We start from the raw sequence: 11,948 nt of genomic DNA on the forward strand, positions 1-11,948 counted from the left end.
TTTAATAAATATGTTATTTTCAGATTTCATTTTCAACACTTAACGACAATGAACTCATGACACCTCACATTTTTAAATTCAATATATTGCCACAATTACCCTCCATCATCTCCCCACACAAACCCATTTTCGTCATTTACAACACAAATATGTTTCATACATCTTGAAATAAAAACCCTTCAAACAAACACAAACACAAACACAAACACATATGTAACAAACCTCATAACATCAACATAGAGAGTGTGTGTATACAACAATCATGAGAACCACCAATCACTTAATCGGTATCTTAAACTTCCTCACTTTCCTACTATCAATCCCGATTCTCGGGGGCGGAATATGGCTAAGCACGCGCGCAAACAACACTGACTGTATCCGGTTCCTCCAATGGCCCATCATAGTCATCGGAGTCGCGATCATGATAGTCTCCCTAGCCGGATTCGCGGGAGCATGTTACCGCAACACTTTTTTAATGTACCTCTACCTATGGGCCATGTTCATTATTATTATTGTGCTTATTGGCTTTATTATATTCGCATATGTTGTTACCGATAAAGGGTCGGGTCGAAACGTCCCCAACCGGGCTTACAAGGATTATTATTTACCTGACTATTCGGGTTGGTTAAAGGATCGGGTCGCGAGTGATGAGTATTGGAGGAAGATAAGTTCGTGTGTTCATGACTCGGGTGTTTGTAGGAAATCGGGTCGGGTCGTTGGCGGGTATCCGGAGTCTGCTGAGATGTATTACTTGAGGAAGCTTAGTTCGATTGAGGTTAGTGTGGTTTTTTTAATTTGACACGTTACAAAGGTTAACTGGAACAACAAATTGGTTAAAATATGATTTAACAAGTTTTAACTTTTTAGTGACACCACATTTGGATGTTGACAAGGGATATTTTAGTTGTGTGATGCAATATTAAATTATTTGAGTCTTTGTCAGTTGTTAGAAGTGGTTGAGTGATAATATTAGGATATTTTAAGTAAATCTTGCAGAAGAAGGATGATTAAAGATTTGTTTAAGGACTATTTACGTGTGTCAAAGGGATCGCGAATATCTATTAGTAAAGTGGTGTACTCGTCAAAATGACTGTGTGACTTAAGGAGTAGAGTAGAATATATAAAGTGCTTGTTCATTAGTTAAAAAAACTAATATTTACATGAGATAGGAGAGATAGTATGAAGGACACCCATGAGAAAACTCCTTTTAATGGGAGAACTAAACAACTTCGTTTGCATTATACTCTATATATCTACTATATTGCATATATGTAGTATATTGTCATATATATACTACATATATGCAGTATATCATGCTATATATATCTAGTGCTAATATCATATATGTAGTATGATGCATTATACGACGTATATCTTGTATCCACCCCGAGTAGCATGTGGCATGTGGAATTCCGTGTGAATCAGCAAGAACCGCTTTGCAATGCTATATACTCTGAGTTGATATATCCAATATGTTGCATATACGTGTACTATGACGTATCATATCTGGTATATACATGTAGTATAGAATTTTTTTAGTTCTCACAGAGTTTGAGTTTTCAAATGATCATGCCCCTTGCAAAATAACCCTCAAAAATGTGATTTGGATATTACCTTTAAAGTTTGGTATACTCCATACTATCCTATCAAAGATTATTGTATCAAATATATGCATTTTGTCACACTGTTTTAAAACTTTAGTTTAAAAATAAAGTTTGGAGCATAAGAACGAATGAAAAAAAAATATGTGATAGTTATTTGATTATAGATGGCACTTAATGATTTAGAATTTTATAAAATAAAAATATTTTATTATATAAAAAATATTATTTTGTATATATGTAGAAACCAACTCCAAGTTAACATTCTTTGAAAAGTTATTGGACCACGACTGTTTATAGAGTCTTGGGCGGTGGGTGATGGTGATACATGAGGGATAGGGGCCAAAAATAAAGACATTATCAGTGATGAAACTAAAACCGATTCACAAAGCTTTAAAATTTATTATTTTATTTTGCTATCATTTTCTACATTGGCCATATGGTTTCTTTTTCTCCTTTTTTTTTTTAATTTTTTTCTTTTTTGACAATTGTGCATTCAGTAACGTTTTGTGAGATGTGACGTGTTTTGTATTTGATTTGAAATTTGTTGCGGGTGTTGACTATAGAACTCATGATACGATGACACATGAAAAAAAAGTTGCTAAAAAGAAATATATATATATATATATATAGAAAACTGAATAATATATATTTTTAAAGGGTTAACATTTATAATTTATAACACAGTTTATGTGAATGGCAAATGTTATGTGACAAAAACTAAGTTTTCTTTTTAACGGCAAATGTTACTCACACACTATTTTCTACACTTGTTTTGTTTCAAATAACTATAGACCTTTGATTACTTAAAGAAAGCATATGCAGTTGCAATCCCAAAAAACCAATGGTTGATGAAAACAACTTCGATAATTTACGTAAACCCCTTATAAGAACTTGGATGATAAAGATAAAACACAAGTTATAACCAGTGTCATAGAAATCGTTAGGGACTAGTTGGGTGGTGGGTTAGAGACTAGCGAGTAATTGGAGTGTGATTTATATGTAATTTTTCAAATATACATATATATACCAAATTATATACATATAATTTTCAGTTTTGATCGATTTTAACTAAATAGCGATTAATTAGCGACTAGATGGTGGGGTATTGACTAGCGATTACTTGGGGATTGATCGACGCCTAGACGAGATTTTTACCACCATGATTATAGAAACTTGTAGTTTTAAACTCAAATACTTCATTATCTCATTCTCTCTTGTACTCAAGGCTATAAACATTAGCCATATTATCAACAGCTAACCAAGCCTTTTTTTTTTAATCATATAGTCAATTGATTATATGGACGTAACCCATGTAATTACTTATCAAATGACTAATTCATACATTCTCAAATCCTACTTCGGATCTACCATATAATTTCAACCCTCACCACTAAAAAAGAAACACATTTTTCCGAATACCTTTTAATTCTTTTTTTATATAGACTTTTCATTTCTACTTCACCTTTGCATATTTTTTCCAGCCTCCTTTGTTCCTCTTTCCAATTTCAAGACAAAACCTCAAAATGATATCATTTTAATTTCAATAATTATAGGGATGAGGTTGAAATATTTGGTTCATGTTTAATCTAGTCGGTATAATGGGTCCATGAACATCATCTATCTATATCCCTAGAGTTTTGAGTAGTTGAATAAGAGAAGGGTAATGGGCCCATATTAGGCACAATACATTATTTAGTAGGCAATTGATAGCTATGTAACCCAAATCCTTGATAAATTAATGAGTATCAATAATGTGGTGTAAATAATACAATGCTGTAAACGAAATGGACAATCAATTGTTTACGTTTGTTTTTTTATCAAACAAACAACTATTAACAATATTTTATATTTATTTATTTAAATGAACGAACATAAATAAAATTTTTGTTTGTCTGTTTACGTTCATAAATTCATAAACATCTAACAAACTGTTATTTTTTTTACTTTTTTTATTTTTGCTTATGTAAAAATATATTAAATAACTTAATAATACATTTATATCTAAGTGGGCAACATAAACATAAGAAAATGTGACATATATAAGATCATTCCTTTTTGGCTTTGTGTTCGTTTATCTATTAAATGGATGAACACAATCAATAGCATATTATTAGTATCTGAATACCAACTAAAATAGCCACTTAAATGATTGAAGAGATTTTTTTTATTCGTTTGTTCAATAAAAACTTAATCTTAATGGAACAAACAAGATAACACAGTTTTGGTGTTCGTTCGACTCGATTACAATAAATAGATGAAGACTTAAATAAGGAAATCATAAACACTAACGACATCTGCTTCTCTAATCTTTTTGTTTTTTTTATCTTTTATGATTTTCGCAGTCTGGATGTTGCAAGCCGCCATCAGAATGTGAGTTCGCGTATGTGAATGAGACAACATGGAACCCGGTCAACACCGGTTTGGTGAACAACCGGGACTGCATCAGGTGGAGCAACGACCAGGAACAACTGTGCTACAGCTGTAACTCGTGTAAGGCCGGGGTGTTAGCTAGTTTAAGGAAGAGTTGGAGAAAGGTGTCGATTATCAACATCGTTGTTCTCATCATCCTAGTCATTGTCTGGGTTGTTGCCTGTGCTGCTTTCAGGAATAATAGGAGGATGGATAACGATGAACCATATGGACAAACCCGGATGGAAAAAGCCAGGCCCGCTCGGATACAGTTTTAGTCACTTGGACTTTGCTCAGGTTGGCTTTTGAAAGTGATCGTGTTTGAGTTGATGAAGGCTCGGAACTCAACGTACATATATTGTTTTGATATTACTTCGTAATGTTTTGTGTTTGTCGAAAAATTAAGTCCACTTAAAAGATTTTGTAACATCTTAACTTTAGCTACATTTATTCACTTTCAAAATATATAATTGGTGTAATCTTTTAAAAACATATGTAATAGTAAACACAAGCGTTCAGTGACCAAAAAACCAACCGTTATAACTCTTATCTATTCTTTAAACCGATAGTAATCCCAGTTAACCAATTTAAACAAACCCATAACTAAACATAAGTTCATAAACTCTGATTATTAATAGAACAGGATTGACAAAAAAACGATTGTATTCAACATGACAGCTTATCAAGTCATACTCAAGACTTGCATGTTCGAATAAGATTTCATCATCATGACGGAGAAAACAAACTCCGTGATATTTTAACAACCAAACAAATAAAACTTAAAGCATCTTTGTTTGTCTTGCTTTATTTCGGTATGCTAAAGCAAAAACAAAAAAGAAAGATTCACCTGAAGAAAATCAATAACCCCAGTAGTCGTTCCGGATTTCATCATCAAACTTCTGCTTCAACTCTGGGTGCTTCTCAAAGTACTCATCAGCTGTCATCGTGCTAAGCTTTTTCTGTTATTGCAAATCAAACGGGTCAAACAAGTACAACAATATTAACCTAAATAAGATGAAAGAGTCAAACGGGTTGAATGTTGACCCAAGTATCAATGTTACCTTTAGCTCTTGGACCTCGGCAATTTCTTTCTCTAGTCTTTCAGATTCCTTAAGAGATTTCTGCTCAGCCTCTTTCAGTTCCACCAACTACCATTTCAAGATTACAAAATATTAGAAAATAAAATAAATAAATAAATTAGCATTCGTGTCGTATAAGGTTTCTTACCAGCGCATCAAATTTGGGTTTGTACTCCGGAGTAGTCTTATCAACAAACTTTGGGATCTGAACACCTGTAAAAGAAAAGGAAACACAAATGTAAATATTAGGTAATAGGTGTTAAATCAATTATAATAAAAAATACAGCTGCAAATTCTCAACTGCTAGCAAATAAATGAATACAATAAGAGCATAAGGCCATTTTATTTGTCTAAATATCAGTCACTACATGTTGCATAAATATCCGGTTTATGCAACTTGCTATGAAATATACATGTCAAATTATGATAAAGAAAAACATACTGTCATAATATTCTTTGTAAGAATCAACTATGCGAGATCCAAGCCCTTTTCTGTAGTATTCCCAATCAATAGGTTCTGGCTCCTGTATCATCCAATAGAAAAAATCATTACTTTGATTAAATATATATAGAAGCTAATGATAAAGATGACAATTTTAAGGAATGCCACAATAGATAAGTCGGTACACTTCAATAGCTTGATAACTTTTTCATATATAACATAAGTTTTTCATCAATCACATGCAGCATAACTTACTTCTCAAAGCCATATGTCAATAGCATCTTCTCATTAACCATTAAATTTCAGACAAGACTAAGAGAAAATGAGTTAATAAACTGGAATGAGATCATTGCTTGTGAACTAAAGCACAAGTTGTCAGCCATTAGGCACTTAGATTTTTGAGATGCCAGTGATTTACATGTCTATGCTTAAAAACAAAAACTTTAGTCACACAGGCCATAGCTGAAAAATCATAAAATTTTACAAATGTTTTTATCTAAATTACCTTGACCGTCAAAAAGACCTCTTTTCAAACAAAGTTATTGATATGGAAAAAAGTAACTACTTCAAGTAAATTTGATTTGCAACACACCAAGCGCCATAAAACAACAATTTACCTGAGTGAAGATAAGCATAACTCTAAAACCAGAATCAGACTAGAAAAACCTCGACAAGAAAGTCAAAAACCAAATATTTCACCAAATCTATCAAGAGGAAGTCATAGCTAATAATAACAATAATAAAAGAGAACCACGCGAAAAATAAACCTAAAATATAAGAGAGCAAAGAACCAATACACCTTCACCCAAACAGCCACAATTTTAAGCTCATGCTATTAGAAAGTCAGTCTCTTACTAGTAAAACCTTTTCTTCTGGTTAGATAAGATATTTACAGAAGTACAGCAGAATATAAATTAGTTTCATAGTTCATACTCTTGTCTTAGATGCTTGTGGCACTGGCAACAAATGATCAAATCTAATCAAGCCATCAACTTTCACCAATCAAGTGAAACAGTCTTGTCTTATTCACAAACACATAAAACTGCCTGACATAACTTGTGTCATTACTATAGTGTTAATAATTCACAATGTAAAAATCAGACGTCACAGTCCTAAAGCTTTCTGCAACAAGCCCAACCAGCATGTTTTAGACTCACAGAAACCCTAACCATCTAACCGATTACGTATCCGCACCACACAACGCGTTAAAGAAAGAAATCCAAAATCTTAGTTTTATACATAAAAAAAAAAATAGATGAAAACTACACATACAAAATCCTCATCTCATTACTGCTTACAAATTAATGATGTAGAAATGTACATAAACAAATTCTCATTTCAGATTTTCAGTATCAAACCAAATCCGAACATTTTTTGCTCACAGAAACCCAAACTATGCAATCACATGTACATCCACATTGCTCAACACACTAACATCAACAGATTCAATGTGTGCTGTGCTCACACATGTATTCAAACCTCATAAATTAATTCACTACAAAAAATGTCTTGGACTCACAGAAACCGAAAACTATCTAATAAAATGCAGATCCATGTTGCTCAACACAATAATAATTTGGTCTTCACACGTAGATTCAAACCGAAGTAAATCAATTCAGTAAGCACATAAATTATTAATTATCGTTTCACTCAAAACAGTAGCATCAATAATTCAAACCTAAAAAAATCAATTCAGTAGAGAAATAAATTATCATTTCAGCATCAAACCTAATCCGTACACTTTCGATTCACAGAAACCGTAGGTATCGAATGAAAAGCAGATCCGCATCATACAATGAAACGCAGATTGAAGGGAATAATTAGAATACCTGACTGAATTTGGTCTGGAGAGTGGAATTGACCTCGTCGAAAGCACGACGGAGGGAAGAGAACTCCTTACGAGCCTCGTCGGAGACGAGCATCTTGGCCATGCCATCCCAATCGATCCATTTGGAGGCCTTGAAGGCCACTTTCTTACCTGCTCCGCTCATTTTCTTTCTTTTCAAGAGATTGGAGGATTAAATTAAATGAAATTCAGGTGTACTTGTTTTCGGTATTTGATCTAGGGTTTCAAACTGATGATTATTATTGACACGGTAAATAATAATAATAATAATAATAATAATAATAATACATGTTTTTTGGCACTGAGAATCATAAAAAGCTTGTTCAGACCAATCAGTCAACTCGTGTTTTCAAGTAGGCTAATTTTAATCCACCAATCAAGAGGTTCGTGTTCCAATTAGGCTAATTTTAAGATTCCTTTTTTTTTCCTTTTAGATAGCTAAAACCTTGAATTTGTAGGATAAATTTAGCCTACCTGGAACACGTGTTATCTTTTGATTAGTCTAAAATGACTTTATGATTTGACTTGTCCAAAAAGTGTCGGCTAAGGCGTAACTGGCTTCACTAACATGGTGCAATCTGATTGGTTTAGAAGAAGATGTCTAGAAAGTTGTGGGCTAAAAGTTAAAAGTCTATTTTTAAAAGAGATGCAGATGTCTATTTTGATACTCTTTTGAGAATGTGTATAAATTTAAGCCAAAAATGACAAAAAAAAAAATATATTAATAGAAAGATATAAATATATTGCTATTATTATTGTTATACTTTAAAACATTCTTATCACATAACTATTTGTTAAAGAACCATGGATCCTCCATCATGTTTGCTATTCTACATTTGGCACATAAGAGGTGACAAGAAAAATCGAATAATTGAAGCATGCTTAAAATTAGCAAATCGATTGGGAAACTAATGGTTCGGTCACAATATTTTTATAACAAGCCTTTATGGTTCAATATCCTGTTATATTTATAAACGAATTAATCAAACTAAACTTATATTTAAACAACTTTATAAGTCAGTTCAATATCCTATTATACGTATAAACGAATTAATCAAACTAAACTTATATTTAAACAACTTTATAAGTCACAGGTTATGTTATACTTTCATGCTAACTTAACATACTAAAACTAACAAAGTTAGGGACTTGGTCTAAAATGGCAAGAAAATAAACCACGATGGCAGAAATGACTAGAATATTTTCTTTGGACGAAAATGGCAAAAAAAGCAAACCACATAAACAAAAAATGATAGTTCTCACTAAACGATATAATCAGGTTTTTTACTTTTTAATTAAATTAGTTTGAATTTACCCACATCTGTAGCTGATTAACCAAACAATCGTTTCAAATAACCAAATTAACCAAACCAAACAGTGATCAAAATCTAAAAAACAACAATTCAGTTAGTTATCCTTTTAGCTTATAACCGAACCGACTTATGCTTAGGCCAATTGAGCCTACCCTAGCATAATATTGTTGCAACGGTTACTAGGCATACTCAACTTCACAATTGCTTCACTTGCAACAAACACAAAAATGAAATAGATGTCACAATGTAACCAACTCAACAGTTATCCCAAAAATAAAAAACCTTGGGGTCTTGAGAGTTACAAATACAAAGATAAACATCAAACTAAGAGTTTCAAGAAAAAAAAAGTAAACAATCACAAGAAGCAAAACTCATCCAAAGGCGCTGAGCAGGGTTGCATTTAAATCTTGTTAAACGCAACAATATCGCAGCTCTGCACGTACTCATTAATCGGCTCAGCTGTAAGATGCTCTTCAATAAGGTCATCGACTGAAACAAGATCATCGACAATAGTCAACATGATTGTCATCTTCTTTATCCCATAACCGACTGGAACAAGTTTTGCTGCAAATTCAAACCACAGTAACAAAACAATTAGTCATGTCATAATAGAATAACTTCCATTTACAAAATTTTATTTAAATTAAAAATGTAAATCATACATGCTCCCCATAGAAGCCAAGGCAACTCGACACTGCGAACAGCCTCCTCTAGCTTCTTCATGTCGGTCTCATCATCCCATGGCTTTACATCCATAAGAACAGATGATTTTCCACCTAAAAACAAAGTTTTTATGCACATTTTTCGTATAACATAAAAACAAAGTATTTTCACGGTTGTCTTGTTTGTCATTATACCATTTTTTCTATCTCCGAGTCACTAACATATGGCTTTTGTCCCGTTTGGGTTATCATTAAAACACCCTATAATGACCCAAACAAGACATAACCATCTTTTAAAGACTCGTGTACAGTAAACAACCACACAGAAGAAAGAAAGTGTGGTACTTGTTGCAAAATTCGCAAGCATAGTGTTAAAAGAATAATCAAAGAAACTCACTTTCTTTCTTCTTTGCGGATGCTTTTGCTTGCTCCCTCTCTTCAGCTGCCTTCTTTTTTCGGTCTCGTCACCGAACAGATCAAGATCATCATCATCTTCATCAGCCGCAGCTGCAGGTGCAGATTCCTGAAACATACACATGCACCAAAAATTAATTGAATAAAATAATCGACAGTGATAAAAACATAATACCACAAAAACACTGAAACACACCTTCACAGGAGCAGCTTCTGTAGATGAAGCTTGAGCGGAGATACCCACACCAGCAGCCTTACCAGGGAAACTGCAAATATTGATAATAAAAAAAAGGAAAGTAACAAATATAACTTAGAGCAGTTGAAAACATCAAACGAAAGCCATAATTTTTTTTCAAAGAAAACAAAAAAATGTTTGCACCCTTAAGTTAGAATCAGAAAGTAAGAAAGTTGACAACTTTATCCTTTATATGTTAACTTTAATAATTATATGTTATATGTACTAAAGTTTTGGTAATGTTTAATGTATTGATAAAGAAAGATAGATTTTCAATAATCAAAATTACTCATTAACCGATAGGAATCGATACTATCAGTTTAACTATGGCAATCCTAACTTTCACTTTCATCGCTAAATGCTATCCTAGTAGCATAATTATCAAATTTAGCTCATCATCATCATTGATTCAATGTGAGCGGAAGTAAGTCAAAACTAAACGTAAATCAATAACAATTATGCTATTGAGATTGCCTTTGGCAATCAAAATGAAAGTTATAAATAAACACAGTCAGATTGATCATATCAATTATTACCGGCCAACTAAAATTCAACTTTAATAAATAATTCAACCAAATTAACGATAAACTTAATCTACGAATAGGCGAATACACAAAATCATCAAAACATAATGCAAATTTGAAACAAACACTTCACACGCACCTCGCGGCAAGCTTCGACTCAACGCACTCGTACACCGACTAGCACTCGGGTAAAACTCACCACTAGGCTTACCCAAAACAGCCGCGTAAACCTTCACATCATCCTTAATAATCTGATCACTAAACCATCATTCAAATTCAAAACCCACATCAAATTACAACAACTAAACAATATACTCAACACAAAATCTTGTAATAATAATAATAAACATAGATTAATATGATACCGACCCAGAGATGTAGGTTTTGCCTGATAAGAAAGCTTCTAGTGATTTCAACCCGGCTTCGGTGTGCAGATCGGTGAAGGTAACGGCCATGGTAATGGGTTTTGTGGGTGTTGATTTGTTGAGTTGTGTGTGACGGCTGAAGTGAGAGACAAAAACCCTAGATACAATTGGGGTGTCAATTCCTGACACGAAACCCGAAATCCAACACGAAAAAATATAGGTTTTGGGTCTGCTGACACGACCCGTTTTTTTAAATAGGTCAACCCGAACCCGACCCATTTAAAAAAGGATCAACCTGAACCCGACCCGTCAAAAAATGGGTTGACCTGTTAACCCGTTTAAAAATTTTATAGAATTTAGTATTTTGATTTTAGAGATAAGAAGTGTTAAATTTTAAAGTTAAATACTTTGATTTATAATTTTTCATATATCTATTAATTTTTATAAATTAAATTAATTACTTTTTAAATATTTTTTTCCACTCTTCACTTCCATTATTTATATTTTATTAGTCTTAACCATCTATTCTCTTATTATCTCCACTCGTTTATTCTTATCTTAAGCAAAATATGTGAACCTAAGTTTGTTAATTAGAAATGAGAGACAAATTGACAAAAACAATTAGATCTATCACAAAATTGTTAAAATGCTTTATATGAATAAGAGTAATTGATTGTCTAGGTTAATATTAAGCCTAGATATTAATCATATTCATAAATGAACGTAAAATGGGTTGATCCGAAACACAACCCGAACACAACATGAATTTAAATGGGTCGACACGACCCAACACGAATAAATATATGGGTTGGGTTAGGGTTGAAGAATCTCGACACGCCAACCTGCCAACCCGAAACCTATTAACCCGATAACCCGCCAACCCGACACAATTGACACCCCTAGATCCAATGAAGCATAATTCCTAGATGCCTTATTTTAGAAGACCCGTAAGAACCACGAGACCTGAAACCGGATTAGACCTAGTTAATTATAATAGGGTTGGGTTTTGGATCCTGAGAATACTATTAAACGGGTGTAACATCCCGAAATTTCGA

General features: G+C 33.0%; 2 protein-coding genes and 1 pseudogene across 3 annotated transcripts; 1 reads left to right on the plus strand and 2 right to left on the minus strand.

Annotated features, from left to right (window-relative positions):
• Nucleotides 1-262: 262 nt before the first annotated feature.
• On the plus strand, nucleotides 263-4,350 carry LOC143567396 (tetraspanin-3-like). Its single transcript, XM_077053833.1, has 2 exons — nucleotides 263-775; nucleotides 3,947-4,350. Exons 1-2 carry the CDS (start codon nucleotides 263-265, stop codon nucleotides 4,289-4,291), a joined length of 858 nt encoding a protein of 285 aa, XP_076909948.1. The 3' UTR covers nucleotides 4,292-4,350.
• Nucleotides 4,351-4,648: 298 nt separating this feature from the next.
• Nucleotides 4,649-7,525, minus strand: LOC143567397 (ATP synthase subunit d, mitochondrial-like). The gene is made up of 5 exons (XM_077053834.1): nucleotides 7,364-7,525; nucleotides 5,535-5,616; nucleotides 5,241-5,305; nucleotides 5,075-5,161; nucleotides 4,649-4,972 (listed from the first exon to the last, which is right to left on the minus strand). Exons 1-5 carry the CDS (start codon nucleotides 7,523-7,525, stop codon nucleotides 4,871-4,873), a joined length of 498 nt encoding a protein of 165 aa, XP_076909949.1. The 3' UTR covers nucleotides 4,649-4,870.
• A 1,356-nt stretch (nucleotides 7,526-8,881) lies between these two features.
• On the minus strand, nucleotides 8,882-11,029 carry LOC143567398 (elongation factor 1-beta 1-like; annotated as a pseudogene). The gene is made up of 6 exons (XR_013141406.1): nucleotides 10,898-11,029; nucleotides 10,668-10,786; nucleotides 9,966-10,035; nucleotides 9,753-9,878; nucleotides 9,356-9,469; nucleotides 8,882-9,257 (listed from the first exon to the last, which is right to left on the minus strand). The product of XR_013141406.1 is annotated as an elongation factor 1-beta 1-like (transcript).
• Nucleotides 11,030-11,948: the final 919 nt, after the last annotated feature.

This window comes from Bidens hawaiensis, unplaced genomic scaffold (assembly GCF_021521415.1).
Source record: "Bidens hawaiensis isolate Kalapana, Puna unplaced genomic scaffold, B.hawaiensis_p1.1 tig00023396_1, whole genome shotgun sequence".
NCBI lineage: Eukaryota > Viridiplantae > Streptophyta > Magnoliopsida > Asterales > Asteraceae > Bidens > Bidens hawaiensis.